At 44.6% G+C, this 22,228-nt stretch overlaps 1 protein-coding gene and 1 long non-coding RNA gene across 2 annotated transcripts in view; one reads left to right on the forward strand and one right to left on the reverse strand.

Annotated features, from left to right (window-relative positions):
* Positions 1–4,833, reverse strand: part of KIF14 (kinesin family member 14) — a 49,671-nt gene extending 44,838 nt beyond the window's left edge. Inside the window, exons 1-4 of the mRNA XM_033415902.2 lie at positions 4,599–4,833; positions 3,214–4,408; positions 1,090–1,344; positions 486–573 (exon numbers count right to left, since the gene is read on the reverse strand). Of these exons, the coding sequence (XP_033271793.1) occupies positions 486–573; positions 1,090–1,344; positions 3,214–4,295 (1,425 nt within the window). The 5' untranslated portion in view covers positions 4,296–4,408; positions 4,599–4,833. The remainder of the gene's footprint in view (positions 1–485; positions 574–1,089; positions 1,345–3,213; positions 4,409–4,598) is intronic.
* Positions 1–22,228, forward strand: part of LOC125962759 (uncharacterized) — a 146,282-nt gene that overhangs the window by 51,468 nt on the left and 72,586 nt on the right. The window lies entirely within an intron of this gene.

The raw sequence follows: 22,228 nt of genomic DNA on the forward strand, positions 1-22,228 counted from the left end.
AACGGGCTGCCCGGCAAACAGCTGGCCGCACTAGGACCAGGTGAGGGGGCGTGGGCACCCGGCACGGGGGCAGTGCGGGGCACGAGCGAGGCTGTGACCTCCACTCCGGGCTGAATCTGCACGTCACTCCCCTCTCTCCTACTGTCGCCGTCCTAATGCTGATGCCTGCCGTCCTTAGGGAAGGCCGGGCCGCCGCCCCACTGCAGACACGCACGACGGGGCGTAACTACCGCCACGTGCACCCCACACCCATGGAGGTGATTGGGCAGAGAAGGCGGAAGAGAGGACCCTGCATCCCTGTCCAGCAGGAGGAACCGCCTCTGAGTCTGGAGCCCCCGTCCCCCAAACCACTGTCCGAAAGGAGAGCGACCAGAAGTTACAACATCTTCTGCTGAGCAGTTCCTCAGCGGCCACGACTCCGACTTTAACTGGTTTGACCGTTTTCTAGTCTAGTAAGAAGGCTTACGGATACTATGAGAACATACCTCCTGGGTTTGTTTTTTGGCTATTTCGGCAAAAAGACCTTCACAGAATCTTGGAATTATTCCTGGTTCTTCACTAAATCCCATCATCCTGGAAAATACATTATGAATAGGGAGGAAGTAAAACTAATTAGATTTTTAAGTTCTTTGGGGAGAAATTAAACCTCAATTTCCTCTTCTGTAAAATGGGAATAAATAAGAACTATCTAATTCAGAGCCTTTAGCACAGGGCCTGGAATACAGTAAAAAATAAGTGCTAGCTACTATTAAAATTTGAGTATTTCCTTCTAGGACAGGTATTATTACCATACCGTTGATCAGATGACTTGCTTGTAATTCTCACAATACTTCCAATTAACCTCTCTGGGCTTCAGTTTACACAAGAAAGAGTTTATAGTAAAATGGGGCCAACGAAACAATATCTCACACATAAACAGAAACCCAGAGACAAAGTAACTTGCCCAGGTTTGCAGAACTAGTATGTAAAACGGTGAGATTTGCGCCCAGGCCTGTGCAGTTGAAAAACTATATTCTTTCTATTAAACGATGCTGCTTCGCACAAAAAATGTAAACATTTCTAGATAATCGGACTTATGATACAACTTACGTATAGGACTTTCCAGAGCCAGTCTGACCATAAGCAAAGAGACAGGTGTTGAAGCCTTCGAAGGCCTGTTCCAGGAGCGGGGCTGCTAGTGCCTCGTACACGGCCGTCTGGCTCGCGAAGCGGGGATGACACTCATCAACGGACCAAAAGGAAAGGTCGTAAACAAAACTGTACACCTGTCTCATGCTGGGATGTTCCACAGCTATTTCTTCCCCGTTCAGGAAGACCACCTGGGATGTTTCTTCACTCTTCTCTCTTTAAAAAGAAGCACAGAGAAAAATATCGTTACTATAATTATTCTGAGTACTATTCCCACAGAATGTAATAAGGACCTCAAACTAGTTAAATACAACATTACTCCAGACTAGCACACGTAATGATAGTGGGTTTCCAAAATCTATTTCCTGCAGCTCCAGTGCCACTGCTCAAAGGGAAAATGGAGTTCCAGATTGCTTGTCTGGAAAAATGCCCCCTACTTTTACAGGATTTTCCATCTTTTTCCTTTTTCTCTTAAGCTCTCCCTTTTCTCATCCTGCCTACTATAATCTACCTGTCTCAGCAGTTCAAACCTGGAAACTTGTTTGAATATATTATAAAGAAATTTTGGAGGTACAAATCTATATAAAGCTGGTAAGAAACACAATTTCAACAAACTCAGTTAGATACAAGTCTGAACCATAAGCGTCTTTGGGCTACCAGTTACGTTTCTATGAATCCAAAGGTCCCTCCTCCTTTAAATTATCTCTTTGGGTCCATCTTTCTTCCATCTAAGACTTAGTAGGAAATCTTTCACTGGCTCCAGAGCTGCAGAAAAACAGTATCAGTCCTTGTCTGGCCCCAGGTCTCTCCTTCTGCCCCCAACTCTGCTTTCGATCAGAAACTACTGCGGAAACCACCTCCCTCATCCTCCCCCGCGGGCCTGCTACAGGTGCGCCTGCTGGGTCTGGAATCAGCACGTGGTCCCTCGCTCCATCCTCTCCAGGGCAGCCACCCATCCCGGGCTTGTCCCTTCTGCCCCTCTTCCCCGCACAGTCTTGAGGCTCTTTGGTACTGAGTTCTCTCCCCTTATCACTGACCCCACATTTTCAGCTAAAAGGCCCACAGCCCTCTGGAACTTGCCTTAACTGCTGACCATTTAGGTTCAAACCAGAGGTCCGTCTGCACTGCTGGGTCACCATACCCTCCTCTAACTCACTTAGGTCCACAAAAGAGTTAAAAACTACTGACTCTGTGAAGTCTTCACAGTCATCTCTCCAAGAATGTAAAGATAACCAGATGCCACATTCACACTGGGCGGGTCGTCTTTTTCAGCACAACCCGCAATCTGTGAGTGTCTCACCCACAAGCACTTTTGGGGAGAGATTTTTTTTGCCATCAAAATCAAATCTAGGGCTCCCCTGGTGGCGCAGTGGTTGAGAATCTGCCTGCCAATGTAGGGGACATGGGTTCGAGCCCTGGTCTGGGAAGATCCCACATGCCGCGGAGCAACTAAGCCCGTGAGGCACAACTACTGAGCCTGCACGTCTAGAGCCTGTGCTCCACAACAAGAGAAGCCACTACAATGAGAAGCCCGCACACCGCGATGAAGAGTAGCCCCCGCTTGCCACAACTAGAGAAAGCCCGCGCACAGAAACGAAAACCCAACACAGCCAAAAATAAATAAATAAATTTATTTTTTAAAAAAATCTAATCTAATAAATGAGCGTATAACCACCACATAGCAGAGATGATGAGGGGGTGACCACCACTCTGGAAAGGGTTTTGGAAGGACCTCTTTGGGGAACGAGTGACCTGCTGTGGCTCTTTTCAAGGGAAAGGTAGAGATCCCACCGTACATTACAGATCTGAAAGCAGACTGCGTTAGACTGAAGTCATTCAGACTTTTAAAAAGCAGTATAGCCAGAGAAACTTACGTCTGCAAAATACGGTGATTTCGATTCTTTAATTTTACAGCCAATCATCAAAAATAATCCACATACTACAACTGAACCGAGAAGTTCTATCTATATAAAAGAATCACCAGCCAGTTTGAAAATGCATGAACACACTGACTTCCCAAAGGCAGAGAGGAACTGGACACGCCCCACGCCACCAGCCTGGCCTTAGAGAGAAAGGGGAACGTACCGCGTGCTGAAAGGCCTGACTCTGACTGCCACCGTCACTTGACTGTTTTCCACTCTTAGGGGGTCTGTTTCTGTAGAGGTTCTCCGAAGTGCAGTTTCTTCTTCAACAAGGAATATATTTTCTCGTGACCGTTCCCTTTTATTTGCGAGAAGAGAACTTTTCAGCCTTTGTTTAACTTGAAGGGTAGGCATCCTGTTTTTCAGAACTGACGCAGCTGGGCTCTTAAACTGAGGAACGCCACGCTTTGGTGTCGATCTGTGCTCTGTAACACACTTCGAAGGTGTTCTTTTCTCTAAGCTTTCAAATTTAGGTGCAAGTTTCGCACCATCCTTCCCAGCACTTCTGTGGTGTAAGCTTCCTGTTCCTGACACTCTGATATCCAACTTGCTCTGAATAGGTTTTGTTGCCAAGCGTCCTGATCTAACAGCTTCAGTCTGACTCTGGGAACCAGCGGGTGGTCTATCAGTTAGGGACTTAAGGGCAACACTTTCGTCTGCCCCACCAACAGCGGAAAGCGTTTCTTTGTATTTTCCACCAGCCTTCACTTCAGGGTCTTTTGGGTCTGCAGCTAAAGGTACAGAAGGTGTGACAAGAAAGTTTCTATCATTATTTACAGTCTTTGCATTTATACTAGTTTCTGGTGAAGCACAGTTGTTTTCTCCTTTACCTCCCACATTCTGCGCTGCTTTCCACTTTTCCACAGAATCTGGCTTAGCCCGACGTTTTAACGCAAGACATGTTTCTGCTGTTTTCGCAGTTGTGTCTCCCAACTCACCAAGCAGAGAGGATTCTTTGCTCCTTGCCACTCTCCTCTGAAGTGTTAACCTACCCACAGGGTTAGGGGGAAGGGGTGTATCTTCCGTTTTTTTACAGGCAGAGATAACATAAGTGCTATTTATGTCTCTGGTTTTACTTGCGGATATCAATAACGGATCATCATTTTCACATTCCGACATATCCGACTTTGAATGCTGCTTCAGCCTGCTACCATGGGGGAGAACAGGCAGCAATGAACTCTTTGGGGAAGAAGGGATACCAAGGATATTGCTGTCATTTCTACTCTGTGCAGTGTAAACTGACATTGTGGCAACAAGTTATTTTTAGAAAGGATGTTGCTGAAGAAACTTTAAGCTCTTCTTCGGACGTTCATTTAACTTCCGGCCATTCCTTCTGCATCAGTTTCCAAAACTATCTGCTAAAATTAAATAAATAAAATTTAGATGGCACAGACTACGAATAGGCCGTAAAAACATGAGAAGCTTCCATGGTGAAAGTAACTGCTCAGAGCAATACATCAGAGTGGGTCATGATCTCCAGCTCAGATATTGTTCCCATGCAGCTTCAGACAAACCTCCGACCTCAAAGAGCTTACAGTCATTACTTACAATCATTACTCAGCTGAGCTCCCATGAGGTGCCAGGCCCTCTGACGGATACTATGGATTTTCAAAGGCAAGACCCCTGCTTTCATTTCCTTAGTCTAGAAGGAATGCACAGATAACACTTCTATCAGGCCAAATGTACCAGGTGACTTTAAAGATGTAAAAAGCACATGTCGGGGGCTTCCCTGGTGGTCCAGTGGTTAAGACTTCGTACTTCCACTGCAGGGGGCACGGGTTCGATCCCTGGTCAGGGAACAAAGATCCCGCATGCTGTGTGGCACAGCCAAAAAAAGAAAAAAAAAGCACATGTCAAAGACATAAGAATGGCCAACAAGCACATAAAAAGATGCTCAACATCACTAATCACTAGGGAAAAGCAAATCAAAACTATAATGAGATGCCACATCACTAGCTCATTAGAATGGCTACTATCAAAAAAAACAAGTGTTGACAAGGATGTGAAGAAACTGGTACCCTTGTGTACTGCTGATGCAAAATGGTACAGCCACTATGGAAAACAGTATGGACAGTCCTCAAAAAACTGAAATTACCACATGACCTAGCAATTCCACTTCTGGGTATAGACCCAAAAGAAATGAAAGCAGGGTCTCGAAGAGATATCCTTATGCTCATGTTCATAGCAGCATTATCCACAATAGCTAAAATGGGGAAGCAACCCAAGTGTCCACTGACCAATGAACGGCTTACCAAAATGTGGTATATTCATACGATGAAATATTATTCATCTTTTAAAAGTAAGGACATTCTGCAACATGCTACAATATGGATGAACCTCGAGGACGTTATGCTAAGTGAAATAAGCCAGTCACAAAAAGACAAAGAACACATGACATCACTTATATCAAGTACATACAGTAGTTAAAACCACAGACAGAAAGCTGCCTGGGGGATCTGCGGGACGGGAGAACAGAGAGTTAGTGTTTAACAGGTATAGAGCTTCAGATTTACGAGATGACCAGAGTTATGGGTATGGATGGTAGTGACGACCACTCAACGATATGAATATATTTAAGGATGTACACTTAAAAACGGTTAAGATGGTAAATGTTAGAAAAGAGAACATGTCAGCAAAGGTTTTTTTTTTAAGTACCCCCAGCTTGGGGAGCAGGGAGGGGGACTAACGGGGACACTCCAGCACCAAAGTTAAAGACCGGAGTGAAGCACTTCTACATCAGCTGAATGCACGTTACATGCAGGAATGCCTCAGAGAGATGAGTTTGAGAGGTGTCACAGACAGATTATTCCCAAATAAGTAGCAGAAACAATAAAAATAAGTGCTGTAAATTAATTGCTTGTGCTGAGAAAAATTATGCAAGATTAGTTAAGTAGACAGCCTGCCCTCTAGCAGCTAGACAACAAAGTAGACAGGAGTGTATTTAACTATGTGTCAACAGTAGCGATCCAGCATTCATGTTTAAGAGAAAAGAGAACTGCAGTAACAACTAAGAGGTCTGGCTTCTAGTCAACGCTGAATCAAACTGGTTATATTGATGTAAACAAGTCTTTACATTTGCATGCCTGATTCGAACTTGTAAAATGACACCTGATCATTGACACATATTTCATTGTGAAAGTAAATAAAGGAAACCTCATTTAAAATAGAACTGGGGGATCTAAAGAGCAGCTCTCACGCTTTACCCCTTGCCATGTTTTACAGACTCTACAGGAAGAAGCTACTTCACATCCCAGAGCAAAGAGGAAGAAAGGTTTCCTCGTCGCCTATAGCAACCGCCCAGCCAATGAGAAGATGCGCAGCTCAGCCACTAGGAGGTGATCACCACCCCGACTGTCGTTCAATTCCCTCCTTTTCTTCACACAGGCAGACCTGTCTTAGGCGCTTTGCTGCCCCATACAGATACTGCGCTTTTTACAAACTAAAGGTTTGTGGCAACCCTGCATCAGCAAGTCAGAGCCATTTTCCCAGCTGCATCGGCTCACCTCATGTCTGCGTCACGTTTTGGTAATTCTCACAATATTTCCAACTTTTTCATTAGCCCCCTACTTGTTATGGTGATGTGTGATCAGCGGTCTTTGATGTTACTACTAGGACGCACTGAAGGCTCTGATGATAGTTAGCATTTTTACCATTAAAGTGTTTTAAATGAAGGTATACACATTGTTTTTTTAGACACAATACTATTGCACACTTCATAGGCTACAGTATAGCACAAACATAACTTTTATATGAAACAAGACATCCCTGTGACTCCATGGGTGGTCTCACGGAGCCCACACTACCTGGGAGGTGCCGGGACAGACAAGCCCCGTTCCTCTGCTCTGGACTGGTCCACCCTTTCTGCTCCAGCGAGCTCGCCCTGAGCTGCAGTTCTCTGCTGCTCCCACACGGACTCTTCCTGCTAATCCAGCAACTGGCTGCTGTATTTTTAAAGTCGACCCCAGAGATTACGGCTCTGAAGGAACAAAATAACAGAGGTTCACTTTCAAGTAAGCCTTTGAAAGTTCTAAATCACTAACAATCATTACCGGAAACTTCACCAGGACCTAAGCATCTCCCATCACCTTTTAACTAAAAGCAGGGAATCTTCCTGTTACGGAAGCAAATACAAAGGCAAGAAGAGATTGAGGACCTTCAACCGCAGCTGAAAACCCGCTGCTACTTACACGGAACGAGATGGCTCTTTGTTTTTTTTTGGGGGGGGGGGATCGCTGTGAGACCGGAGGGAAGAGGGGCCCAGACCCCGGGACCGGTTCTCAGCGGTCACGCCGGGACCGAGACAGCGACGCGCCCCGAAGGCGGCCCCGGCGGGGGCAGCGGCGCGAAGGGCGAGGCCCGGTCCCGCCCCTGTCCCTCCTGGGGACCCCCCGCCCCGTCCCCCTGGAGGACCCCTGCCCCGCCCCGCCCCGCCCGGACTCCTGAGCCGCTCGGCCGCCCCCCGCCGCCGCCCGCACCGACGCGCCGCCCCCAGGCCGCAACACCTACCTCGCGTACCCCACCTAGCAGGCCCCAGGCCTTCCCGCGCCGCTCACGCCTCCGCCGCCGGCCAGTGGTTTGAACGCGCGCCCCGCCCTCTGATTGGCTGCCGGGCGCCGCGCAAGCACGTCCTCCCGGAAGCGCGCGCCCGTAGCGCGGATCCGAGCTCGCATCTCCTAGGCAACGGGCCCGCCCTCCGGGCTGCGCGCACTGAGCTGGGCGCGGCCATAGCCGCGCAGGGGGTGCGGACTCTGGGCGGCCGGGGTGCTCGCCCTCGGGTGGGCTAGGACTAGGAAGCGGGCAGCAGCGCGCTTGTCCAACCTCGGTGCACAGTGAGTACGGTCCGTCCGCCTCACAGCAGGACTTCTCGGTGCAGAAATGGCTGTTTGCCCCCAAGTGAACCAGAATCATTCACACTTTTCTAGGATTTCCTGTGCAAAGACTGGTGATGGGAAGTGCGCTAAATGCCTTACATGGAATTTTTTCAGTTAATCCTGTATATCTTACGAGGTAAATACTAATATGATTCCCCAGTTTACAGATGAGGGACTGAGGTTTAGAGTTAAACTTGTAAAAAATCAGACAAGTAGCAGGCGGTGTAACTAGAATTCCAAAGCCCACGTCGTGAGATATAACTTACTTTCTATAAATATTACAATAAGATTTTTTTTTTTTTTTTTTTTTTTGCGGTACGTGGGCCTCTCACTGTTGTGGCCTCTCCCGTTGCGGAGCACAGGCTCCGGACGCGCAGGCTCAGCGGCCATGGCTCACGGGCCCAGCTGCTCCGCGGCATGTGGAATCCTCCCGGACCGGGGCACGAACCCGCGTCCCCTGCATCGGCAGGCGGACTCTCAACCACTGCGCCACCAGGGAAGCCCTACAACAAGATTTTGAAGCATGAAAAAACAATAAAAATACATGCTGAAAAGTAACCAGATCTGTGAGAGGGACTCTAGTCCAGCAAACATTATAAAGCAACTATATTTTTTAAACAGCAAAAAGTGCAGATAATGGAAATGTATTCAGTAGGCTAGAGAAACAGAAATGGACTCCAACTATAAAGAAAAATTGAGTGGATGATAAAGTACTCATTCTAAAGCTCACTTTAAAAATCATGCTAAAAAATGCTAAAATTTATTAAAATTAAGTTATAGAGCAGCTATCAAAAAAAGAATATTGTATTTATCAGATATATGGGAAATGATCAAGTCTAGAAGCAAAAGAAGATATGGCAAAGGAAGACTGACAAATACATTAAAACTTTAAACTTAAGTATCGTTCAAAATAACAAAAATAAAATGTAGTAAACTAGAAAAATACATTAAGTGTGACAAGATGTAAAGATCTCTTTCAATGTTATAAGGCAAATAAGTTTATAAATAGAATAAGAAAATAAATAAAATGTAAAAATTGGCAAAGGGACTTCATGCAATAAAGAATTCATATACACACAAAAATCATTCAGATAAAAATAGAATGTAAAACCCAGCCATTAAATGCAAGTGTGAAAAAAAAAAGAGGTACAAGTAAAAAAAATGTTTTTTAATTTTGGTGCTAGTGATTTTGCATCAGAATTAAAAGTACACATTTCTAGTGACAGCAACTGGTAAGCTTCCTGAGGGCAAGGACCACACCCATTCACAGTGTATCCCTACTGCTCAGTGTAAGGCCTAATATATAAAAGACGCTTAATAAATGTTTGTTGAGTAAATATCAAAGAAAGCGATATGATAATGTATTGGAAGAACCGTAAAGAGATTCATATTCTTTGACCTAGTTACTGCACTACAAAACTTTATTCTTAGAAAATATCTCAGTGGCATCCTAAAAGTTTGTAGGCCCCAAGCTGGAAAAGCTCTCAATGGCCAACCATGAGAGAATGCTTTAAATGGTTAAAAATGAAGAAAAAAAATAATAAATTCTATTACAACAATTAAGTGTCATTAAAGTTACAATTACGAATTAACTAGAAGCAGACAGTGTGTGGCCTAAAGACCAGACACCGCCCCAGACTGTGAGCCCAAGATGGAGAGGGGCCTCGTCTGTGTCACCCTGTCTCCCCAGTGCCTGGCACAGAGAACCTTCACAGGTCGCTAGCCACACTTCCCTTTTCTTCTTGCTCTGTACGAAGCTCCCGATTCAATTCCAGCCACAGGGATAATACTCCACAGAATCAAGGGCCACCTGTGAGCCACCTCCGGGTTACACAAGAGGGATTTGGGTCTTTTATATATTCCACTGACACGGTGCTTCTCTCTTCAGATCCTGCCCACAGCTGACCAGCAGGCAAAGTCACTTCTGGGGGCCTCAGCTTCCTCATCTGGGAATTGCAGATGTTAATGCCACCTACCCTAAAGAGTTGTCATGAGGATTAAATTAGATAGTGCATGCAAAGTGCTTAGCATCGAGCCGGGCACAGGATTACGCTCCCTAAATGTAAGCTACTAAATTGAATCGCCTAAAACCACTCTCCAAAACGCCGCAGGGCCCTGGCCAGTGTTGACCAACCGCGATCGTACATTTACAGGCTCTCTGTAATGACACATCTTACTTTATGAAGGCTGAGGATTACGATTTAATCCCTAGAAATAACCACAAGGTGAAACAGCGAGTCCTTTTGTACTGGACTCACTGGAGTCTATTAAAAATCAGGAGAAAGCAGTGACAAATGGTCTCCAAGGGGAAGCAGAACTAATCTCCATTCTGCTTTAATATGATGAAAATTTTTTAGAACTTCGGATCATCTATGCTTTTTGATGGAAGACAAGAAAAAGGAATCAATACACCTGAAACTAACATGATATTGCAAATCCACTAAACTTCAACTTAAAAAAATAAAAATAAAATACTATTGAACTAAAAAAAAAAGGAATGTAGAAAGTTCAGATTCAGTCACACAAGATTCCAGGGCGAGCATCCTGAAGGAATCTCATTTCTCCGCAAATGCAATGAAGTGAAATGAAATCTCGGGGCCTCTAGTCCTGGCCTGCTGCCTGACTTTGAGGACGTGCAGCCCTTCCAACAGCCACACTGACAGTGGTGGTGTCAGAGCTCTGCCCTCCAGTTCAGGCAGAGGGAATGCTTCCTTACTGGTGACACAGCAGCTGTTTAAAATGCCCTATAGTTCAAACCTGTTTTCAGATTTGACTCATTAAAATAACACCTACTTTGGGAATCTAAAGTTATACAATCTGCTTGCCACTCAGCTTACTTTACCTCACTGACCCTTGGCTTCTTGACCTGTAAAATGAGGGGATATCGTCAACAATAGCTAGAAAAATCAAACTAGATAATGCACGCGAAACCATCTGAAACATGCGACACGTTACTGCATGTAAATTTTAATTGATACATGTTTTTTGTTTTTGTTTTTGTTTTTGCGGTACACGGGCCTCTCACTGTTGTGGCCTCTCCCCTTGCGGAGCACAGGCTTCGGATGCGCAGGCTCAGCGGCCATGGCTCACAGGCCCAGCCGCTCCGCGGCATGTGGGATCTTCCCAGACCGGGGCACGAACCCGTGTCGCCTGCATCAGCAGGCAGACTCTCAACCACTGCACCACTAGGGAAGCCCCCTGATATATGTTTTGACTGTATATAGTTAACTGAGATATTTGTGAGAATTAAAATAGATAATGTGGGGAATTCCCTGGTGGTCCAGTGGTTAGGACCCGGCGCTTTCACTGCCGTGGGCCCAGGTTCGATCCCTGGTCAGAGAACTAAGATCCCACAAGCCACGAGGCCAAAAAGAAAAAAAAGATAATGTGTATGAAAATTGCACACACATTGCATGGAACAAAAGGCCTCCATAAACGGGAACTAAGAAGCAGCTGTGGCTTTCGTCATCTAAGGTAGCTCTACTGGTAATATTTTTGTCTTAGTTTGTGACCTCATATGCCATCAGCTGCAAACGTTTCTTCATTTCAGCCCTTGTTTAGGTCTTGGCCTCAGAGAAACAGGTGTCCTTCCTGCTGCTTAGGGCCGGTGCCACACCTGTATCTTGGACGCAGCTTCCACATCTCCCCAGGGACCTCCCTGCAGCACATCCCCAACTTCCCTCTACCTTCAGCATCTCTCTCATAAGAAAAAGAAATTTTTTGAAGATACCCCCAGCCCTCCTTTTGGAGGCCTCTGGCTGCTGTTCTATCTCTTCACGTCTAGGTTACCTTACAGGGGGGTGAGTAGGTGTTGAGCAGGGGGGATCCGCACATTGGGTTCATGTGATGGAGGCCGCATTGGTCAGGGCTGCCACGAGCTTCAACACTGAACAGGGCTCTGCTCTGCAAAACAAGTGCAGACACATCATCACCAAGGTCACCAGCCTCACTGGCACCTCTAATAAAAGTCAACCTGCAGAGCACATGCAACTTGAGCTCTGTGCAGCATTTAGATGACTGGTCACTGCTCCCCTTTGAATCACTCTTCTGTTTTCTGAACTCTCTCTCCTTAGCTTCAGAGTCTCCTGCACCTCCCTCTCAGCCTCATTTCACTGCTCTTTCCTCTAGTGAAATGGGAAGCTAAAGAACAAAACAGAAGAACTGGTTTGAGGGTAGGAATCGGTGTATTTTCTGGGAAAGTTGAGATTGAAGTGCCAATGTAGGTGTCCAGTTGGATAAATGCAAGTGACGGCTGGAGCTCCGGCAGCTATTTTGGGCCATGAGGACAAAGGCCACACCCTAGGGATGGAGTAGGACTTTTTGGAAGGAGCCTGGATCCCTGATGACAGGGAGCTCTATGTCAAACCCTGGACTGCCTACTTCCTGACTCCTTTTACACAGACAGAAATAACCTTTTTGTTTTAAAAGCTACTTATTTGGGCTTCCTGTTTTTGCAGCCTCATGCTAACTAATGCAACTCCCATTACCTACAAAATAAAATTCAAACATAACTTTAAAAGCCCAATGATTTGGTCCTTGCTCAACCTTCTACTTCATCTCTTACCATCGCCCTTCACCCCTAATCTCTGGTACTTTATTCTCAGCCATTCAAACCACACGTCATTCTCTGACTACTCCTCTGTGTCTTTGCATGAGCTTCTTAGTGTCAGGGAGCAGGTGCCCTCCCTGAATCTGAGCCTCTGCAGAGATTCCCATCCAGGAAAGATAGTTTTCTAGAAGTTCCACAACGTGAACCAGGCTGACAACAGACAAACTCTTTTTTTTTTTTTTTTTCCAGACAAACTCTTAACTTGAGCAAAACCTGTTCCAAAAAATCCATGGTTATTCTGAAAATGAAAGGAAGTATTTTTTTAATCCACCAGAGGGAGACAAACCAAAAGAAAACATGTAGAAAGTGTTCAGAAGTAAAGCAAGCACATCTGAAGCCTTCTATTATGTTAAGATTTAAAGAAAAATGATTAACTCATGCTAATTAATGGTCTCTTAGGATACAGATCTATTACAATTTACCCAATTTCATAATTTTTAAATTATTAAAATGAGGATTATTTTCTGGGTGTGTAGGTGTTTGTAACTGGCTGCATTTTGGGGTCCATAACCAAACAGGACTATGGGGATTAATTTTAAAGCCCAGATGGGAAGTGGAGGAGAAGTGATCAGAGCTGAGCTCCGTCGAGGCTCAGTGGAGGGAACTGAGGCGGGGTCTCCGTGTGTAGTTTCCTCACCTGTGAAACTCAATGACTGGATTAAATTATCCAGTAAACCAGCAATTCCTGAGTCTCTTCTTTATGTAAGATGCGTACATTATCTCATTTAATTTCCATAACCCTGTAAGGCAGGTACTATTATTGTGATTATTGCTGTTTTACAGATGAGGTAAACTGAGTTTCCAAGTTGTTAAATAACTTGCCTGATCTTATTAGCCTATTAAGTCACAGAGCCAAGTTCAGAACTCAGGAAATGGGGCGCCATTGCTGGTGTCCCGCATCACTACCCTGACCTGTTGTTTTTACTAAGATTGTTCCCAATTCTCACATTTCTGTGGCACTGTGGTAAGCACAAGAGTTAAACAAACGTAAGGGTAGTTTTAAATCTGTCATATTTTCTATTTTCTCTCTAAATTCTAGTGCATGTTAGAGCAACAGTCTTGGAAGCAGGCATATAGCAGGCTTGTATGTTTTGATGAAGCTGATGAAAACCTTTATGATCAGTTTCATAAGCTAAATACATTTAGCAACACTGCCAGGAATTTTAAAAGAAACAATGACATTAAGTGAGTAATCCTTTTTTTTTTAATACGAAAAGAACTCAGGGATTAGTCCCACCGCTCTTTTCTCTTTGAATCCTGCTGGTTTCATTCCAGAGAAGATTAGGAAAATTTAGAACCGTTGTCAACCCCAAAGGCTACCGGGTAACCTATTTCTACATAAAGGGAGCTCTGGGGCTCACTTAGGAAGAACATTTTTTTTTTTAAAACAGGCCAAGTTTGACCTTCGATCAGGTGTCTTCTCCCCTCTGTGCTTTGCCAACATGGCCCAAAGCCATTTCTGACATCCTGTTAAAAATGATGCTGACTTTTCTAAGTAGAATTGGAGCTATTTTTCCAAAGCGGAGAATGAAAGATTTTGTGCCACTTAACTTTCAACAAGTTTAAAAAGATGACCTCAGGAAGGATGTTGAATGTGTATAAATCACTCAGTGGTCCATCTTAAGCCCAAAATAGTTTAGAATCACATAGCTTTTATTGTTAAATTGTAATACTAGGAGTATCTAGAATTATCTAAATTGATACAAATTTAGCTGTTTTTATAACCCCTTTTCAGTGTGTGTTCATATAAATGAGTTTTCTCATTTAAAAAACAGCATAAAAAAGGTTGTGTTGAGTGACTGCTTCTCTTATCTGTGGTTTTCAAAGGGCAGCTGTCAAATAAGAGGCCACCTGGATGGCAAGAATTATACATCATGCCAGGCTTTTCAGTGGGAGAAAAGGCGGGCTTGTCAGTCTCACAGCTTCATGAATCATTCCATACCCGTCCACATGCCTTTACCCGTTTACAGAAGGCTTCATTTTTTTTTCTTTGGTTTAAACCACAGTCTGTTCTCTGACTCACTCAGGAAAAAAAGAAATCCGCCATCAGAAAGAGTTCTGCATTTTTTTTTTTTTTTTCGGATCTAATGGTCTGGGGCTCAACAGAGAGTGTAGTGTTCTGTTTGGATTAATGTTTCTCAGTTTCCTGCAGCACAGAGATGAATAATGATGGTATTTTCTGTCCTCTGTGATAACAGTGTTTCCCCCAAGCCATGGTGAAGGTTTGTGTGCACTTTATGGGTTTAATTCATATGAAATGATATGAAATGATGCTCACAGAATTAGTCTTCTCCACTGTGTCCTTTATTTCTCCCAGCTGCATGTCTTCAATATTATTCATTAAATTTCTGTACCGCAACTGTTCATTGGCCCCAAACGTCCACTCCAATTGACAACAATCAGGTCTGAGCAGTTTGAGATCATTTTCCTGAAAAAAGAAAGTGAAAACAAACTTCTGGCTGATCGGTTTGCGCCCAGTCTCCTGAATTTAACAAGGGGGAGTGCAAACTGCAGCCCTAGGGATCTGTTCCACTGTTTGAAAGTCTAAAGGAGGGCTGTCCAATATGTCAGCCACGTGAGAACTTTAAATCCCGTAGTAGCCATATGAAGAAAAGGAAGGGAAAAGGTTAGTTCATTTTAATAATATATTTTATGTAACCCAACATATCAGAAATATCATTTCAATACATAATCAACATAAATTCATTAAACTGAGGTATAGTTGGTTTACAATATTATATACATTTCAGGTGTACAACATAGTGATTCAGTTTTTAACGATCACTCTCCATTTATTGCTGCTGTAAAATATTGGCTACACCTCCTGTGCTGTCCAATACATCCTTGTAGCTTATTTATTTTATACATAGTAGTTTGACCTCTTAATCCACTACCTCCATCTTGCCCCTGCCCCTTCCCTCTCTCCACTGGTAATCACTCGTTTGTTCTCTATATCTGTGGGGTCTGTTTCTTTTTTGTTATATTCACTAGTTTGTTGTATTTTTTAGATTCCACCTATAAGTGATATCCTACACTATTTGTCTTTCTCTGTCTGACTTAGTATAAAGCCCTCCAAGTCCATTCATGTTGCTGCAAATGGCAAAATTTCATTCTTTTTCATGGTTGAGTAATATTCCATTGTTTGTATATATGTATATGTACCACATCTTCCTTATCCATTCATCTGTCCATGGATAACATAAAAATGATTAATAAGAGATTTTATGTTTTTTATTCAGAACCCAAGTGTGTACCTTACACTTCCAGGACCAACCGCATTTTAAGTGCCTAAGAGCCATAATATTGGACAGTGCAGGTGTAGGGGCTCTCTCTCACTCTCTCTCTCTCTCTCTCTCTCTCTCTCTCTCTCTCTTTCTTTCTCATTGCATATAGGAATAACAGAGCAGGGTCTTAGGATGTGGGTTCAAAATGTATTTCGTCAATCACAGGGTAATGGCATTCTAGCTGGACAAAGGGAACAGAGTTCCACAGCTCCGATCTCGGGCTGCACACTCCGTGGTCTCTCACCTCATCTGTCTGGGCTTTTGTTGGTCCTGCTGCCAGCCGGTCTGTAGTCTGAGGCTGTTTCAGATTTCATGAATTTGTATCCATAGCTTGTTCATAGCTATTAGGTACCTGACTCTGCTCAATTAATGCTAATTTCAAAATCATTCCATTTCCTTTTTCTTGGTTCAAATCCCCAGCTGTCTCCCTGCAATTGATTTAGAAGCTCTGCTGCAAAAACACACAACAGAGAGAAGAACCAAGTCAGCAAGAGTCAGGACAAAATCATGAAAAGAATTGGGGGAACCCCTCTCAGAAACTCGCGACACCTGAGTGTAAAGGTTCTGTGCTCAGCTCAGGAGAGGGTGAAAATGCAGGTTCCTGAGCTGCAGGCCAGCCTTCCCTCTCGTTTCTCCTGTTCCCCCTTTAACACAAGACTCTGCCTTGTGTTAAGCCCTTTTCTGAGTAGCTGCAAGCCCAGGGTTGCCCCCCAGATTCTAAATGAGGCGTGAGAGGTGCCTTTATGGAGAGCCCCCAGTGCCTCGACTGCTCTGGAAGGAAAGCCCGTTGGCAACTAGACTGTGGATGATATATTTTACCCTCGGGCTCTTTCCTCATTATTTTCAGCAGTTCTCCCCGTTAAGGCTCCATTTAAATGTATTATGGATTCTGCTTGAATGGCTGACCTTCCAGCTTTGTGAGACTGAATTTCATTAGCCTCGTTTCTGCCCGTTTCCCTAAACTGTTTGAATCTTTAGTAATCTGGCCCATTCCTGGAATGTGGCAACGGATACTCCTTCCTCGCTGGCTCAGCTGTAAACTCACCTTCTTACCTGAGGACACCATGAACTCAATTCTCCCTTTGTGGGACAGGTACCCAGCACGGGGTCATCAGGATGGCACAGGGCCCTGCCTTGCCAGGGTGGTGGGCGCCAGTCTGTGTGGGCGCCTGGTCTGGACCCTCCGGGCTGTGCTTCTCTCTCTCCCCGCCCTGCACCTTGGAGGTGGAAGGAGGGGAGATGGATTCCACATTCATAGACGGAGTTTTCTCTCAATGCCAGGCTCCCTGCCCTGCTGCCACCCTCGCCTCCAGCTACAGTTTCATTTCTGCTTCCATTTCTAGGAGGGGAGAGGTTTTTCCTTGAGAAATAAACTAGGCGGTGGAGGGGGGTTCCCTTTCTCTGCACTGTCCCCCCCAACTCCCTGCAGGTGCCCCCTCTACCCCACCCCGGCTTTATTGATCCGTCAGCACAGATTTTGACCCAGTGGGGCTGCCTGCCAGTCTGGGGGCCCTGGGCTGATTCTCTGTTCCACTCAGTGTCCTGCACTCAGCTTTAACCACCTCCCGTCCCACCCAAACCTGTTCCGTGTTTAACCACAGCAGCCAGGTCTGCTACTTACAAACACACAAACTCCACACTTCCCCTCCACCTCCAAATCTGAAAGAATTAAAAGGAAATTTAGTAACCATTTACCCGTAAATAAATATGAAATCTGTGCATGATTTTATTTATTTTTTTGAACACTATGTTTTTTTAATTCAAGTATAGTTAACTTACAACACCATATTATCAATAATTTCAGGTGTACAACATAGTGATTCGATATTTTATAGATTATACTCCATATAAAGTTACTATAGGGCTTCCCTGGTGGCGCAGTGGTTGAGAATCTGCCTGCCAATGCAGGGGACACGGGTTCGAGCCCTGGTCTGGGAAGATACCACATGCCGCGGAGCAACTAGGCCCGTGAGCCACAACTACTGAGCCTGCGTGTCTGGAGCCTGTGCTCCGCAACAAGAGAGGCCGCGACAGTGAGAGGCCCGCGCACCGCGATGAAGAGTGGCCCCCGCTCGCCGCAACTAGAGAAAGCCCTAGCACAGAAACGAAGACCCAACACGGCCAAAAATAAATAAATAAAATAAATAAATAAATATTTTTTTAAAAGTTACTATAAAATATTGGCTATATTCCATTTGCTGTACATTACTTCCTTGTAACTTACTTATTTTATATCTAGTAGTTTGTATTCTTTTTTTAAATTTTTTTATTGGAGTAGAGTTGATTTACAATGTTGTGTTACTTTCTGCTGTACAGCAAAGTGAAGCAGTTATACATATACGTATATCCACTATTTTTCAGATTCTTTTCCCATACTGTGCTTTTTTTTTTTTAATTTTTTTTTTTTGCCTGCACAGCATGGCATGTGGGATCTTAGTTCCCCCACCAGGGATTGAACCGGTGCCCCCTGCAGTGGAATTGTGGAGTCTTAACCACTGGACCACCAGAGAAGCCATGTGCATTATATTAAAAGGACATATAGTGAAAATCTCCCAGCTCTCTCCTCATAGGCTACACATTTCCCTTCTTACTATTCTTCCAAAGGTACTTTCCATGCGTGTGTGTGCGCGCGCACACACACACATATGTAAGATGCTACTTTCAATTACAAATTTTCTGCATCTTTTATATTTTTGCATTCATAAAAGTCATAAACTACTCTAATTGTGCGAAACATCTCAGAAATCGTAACAATTGTTTACAAACGTCTTAATTTCCTCCCCACAAAGCCCCACATTCAATTAAATGCACTCAGTTGCCTAGCTCAAATCATAGCAACTTTGTCAGTTCTAAAATGCTGCCCTGGTTTCAGAATTCACTTTCTTATTATTTCCTGATTCCAAGCATTTACAGTTGTCTGTAATCCCAATGAAAATATCACCAGGATTCAAGGGAAAAAATGCGAAAACATTCCCTCCCTCATTAAGTTGCCCTTCCGTTAGCAGATTCTTGGCCTTCCTTTATTTGTGCTGGGAGACAGAGCAACGCCAGTGACACATCAGTTCCTGGCGGCCAGCTGCTAATTGTAGCTGCCGGGATGTGTCCCCGTTTCATCTCCAGGCTGTGATGTTCAGTGCTGCCCCAGTGCAGAACAGCTGGTTCGGGCTGGGACCAGTGGGGAGAATGCTGTACCGTACACTCAGGCGGAGGAGCGATCCGGACTCCGGCCAGAAGGACTCAGGTTCGCTATCACTGTCAAAAGCGTGCCGAAGTTTTCTGAGCAAGGAAAACATCAGAGAAGTAGTGAAATTATCCTCTAAAAATATTCTCCTGCTCTGGATTGGAGAGATCCTGAGTGACAGGGGTCCTAGAATTAACAAGCCAGTTTGGAAGCAGCTAGTAGAATTTGAGTTGAGGTGATGGAGTCCTGGGCTTCCGTAGCAGCGTAAGAATCTGGACATTTTGAACGAAAACCAGAACGACTCGGTGACTAAGCTGATAACGTAGGCTAGGGAGAGAAATGGGCTGATGATGACTCCCTGATCTTTCTTTTTAATTGAAGTATCATTGATTTACAATGTTGTGTTAATTTCTGTTGTACAGCAAAGTGACTCAGTTACATATATACATTCTTTTTTATATTCTTTTCCAATACGGTTTATCCCAGGATATTGAATATAGTTCCATATGCTATACAGTAGGACCTGTTGTCCATCCATTCTGTATGTAATCGTTTGCATCTGCTAACCCCAAACTCCCGGTCCGTCCCTCCCCCACCCCTGCCCCCTTGGCAACCACAAGTCTGTTCTCTATGGATGGCTCCCTGATCTTGAGCATAGGAAGCAGCTGCGCCACAGGCAACAGGGAAATTGGAAAGAGGGAAACTGGCTTTTTGCAAGGAAGCTGGTCAGTTTGGCTCTAGACGGGTCCAATTTGAGCCAAAGGCTCAGTGGAGAATTGAAGATCTGTAACTAGGGCACAAATAAAAGGATAGGATTGCAGATTATATATATACATATATGTATGCTATTTTTTATTTATTTATTTTGCGGTACGCAGGCCTCTCACTGTTGTGGCCTCTCCTGTTGCAGAGCACAGACTCCAGACGCGCAGGCTCAGCGGCCATGGCTCACGGGCCCAGACGCTCCGCGGCATGTGGGATCTTCCCGGACCGGGGCACGAACCCGTGTCCCCTGCATCGGCAGGCGGACTCCCAACCACTGTGCCACCAGGGAAGCCCTGTATGCTTTTCTTATGGAATATAGTGTTTCAGACACATCAGATGTAGACCAAATAATAATGAATTTCCACGCCCCCAGCACTGGCTTCAATAATGATCAATTCCAAACGAGTTTCCTCCAGACTCCTCCACCCTCTGTGATTCTGAAGCATATTCCAGACAGGGAGAGGTTTAAAAGCAGGAAGCACAGAACATGTAGGTTTGGGAAGACCTCAGAGAAGTTTAAAGCAATCCTTTTCTCATCTTACAGGTGAGAAAAGCTAAAGATTAGAGATAGAATTAATTTCCTCTAATGAAAAAAATTTGCAAAAGCTTTGCCAAGTTTTCATCTTTCTGAGATGAAGTGAGAAAAAGAAGGATATGCAAACTTTTTGGAAAGCTAAAATTCAAAATTTAAAATCACTGTTTGTAAACATTTTACAAATGACTGTCAACACACCCAAAAAGTAAACATTTGTCTTATACTGACTTTATTTGTAATTCTGTCCAATAACACCACATGTGCCGTTATAAAATTGGTCCTCCCACCCACAGCAGAACAAGAGAAGTGTGTTTCCTTAATTATCATTAGTTGGTTTTCACACTGTGGCCCTAGTGCCTCTGGGGTCACTCTGAGTGCGCCTGGGAGACACCGAAAGAGTCCTATCTGCCCGGAGTCGTTTTACAAGTGGCTTCCAGGAAAGTCACCTTGAATGACCTGTCACCTCTGGATACCTACCTAGTTTATGGAGCGAAATTTGTGTTGACTGTGTTAAGCAGAAAATATAACAAGGCAAGAAGGCCTGTGCTGATATTAATTCCAAAGAAGGGCACACCCCGAATAATACTCAACCTGCCAACAGAAAATAGTATTGTTTTTTGTTGTTGTGTTTTTTTGTTTTGTTTTTTTTGGCGGTACGCGGGTCTCTCACTGCTGTGGCCTCTCCCGTTGCGGAGCACAGGCTATGCACGCGCACGCTCAGCGGGCGTGGCTCACGGGCCCAGCCGCTCCGCGGCATGTGGGATCTTCCCGGACCGGGACGCGAACCCGCGTCCCCTGCATCGGCAGGCGGACTCTCAACCACTGCACCACCAGGGAAGCCCCAATAGTATTGTTTTATCAGAAAATATGACAGTTCGTGGAGCCAACTTAGATTTATTAAATTCATCAGTGTGAGTCACAGTTTAAGTATGTGGCAATGTTCTTCATAAAGATGTTATGAAACCACACACACACACAAACTTGGGCTTTTGGAAAAAAAATTCTGATTTAACAATGTGCTTGGTATTAGAAATATGAATAGAATGCCATTGAAAGTATCTTATAAAGTGGCACTGCATACTGCAGAGTCTAAAAGCCGCTTAATTTCATTAAGGTGTTTGACATACAAAAGATGTCTGCTTCCATCTGGCAATAAAGCAATTAAAGAGTGAATTCTGTACCACTGTCACGTAACACAATTAGCAGAAGAGCAAAACAAATGTCTGAGAGCATACATGACTAGTTATTTCAGCTAATTAAAATTTCAGACTGTATAGTAATTCGTCACAAACATCTATTACTTAAAATTTTATCATATGGCTCATCGGTGTAAGGTTGCCATCTCTCCCTTCTTGGGAAGAAGTGGCTCTCATTCAGAGAGTATGTCCTTCCTTCTTGTTCTAGATCTCACGTTCTTTCTTTCATGAAATGAGAGAAGGTAGCTTTTTAAAAAAAATAACATCTTTAATTGGGAAAAAAATATTAGCAACACTGGGACCAATGAAAACAAGTTTTAATTTCTGGTCTGTAAATTATTGATATATTAAGGGAGGAAACCACTGCCTTGCAGCCACCTGTCCCCAACAGGAGGGGAGATGGGGGAGGTGGAAGGTGTTGCCAAGATCTCAAGGAGTGAGAGGCTGAGATATGGAGAAGCAGGAAGGACCAGAAATAGGAATGGGGGGATGGTGGGGGACAAGGAGGGAGGGCAGGGCACTGGTGCCTTCCCTCTTCCCTCTACCCGCCGCCGCCGCCGCCGCGCTCTGCACAGCACTGATGTCTGGTCCGCATAACAAGCCTGTGAGTCAGGGCTCCCTCCCCACCGCTGTCTCCTCCACCTGCTGCCTTGAGAAGTGAGTCTCCAAGACCGTGGTGCACATGCCCCACGCAATACAAAACCCGGAACGGAGAGCACGCGGCACGCGTGGCTGGA

Source organism: Orcinus orca, chromosome 1, assembly GCF_937001465.1.
Source record: "Orcinus orca chromosome 1, mOrcOrc1.1, whole genome shotgun sequence".
Taxonomy (NCBI): Eukaryota; Metazoa; Chordata; class Mammalia; order Artiodactyla; family Delphinidae; genus Orcinus; species Orcinus orca.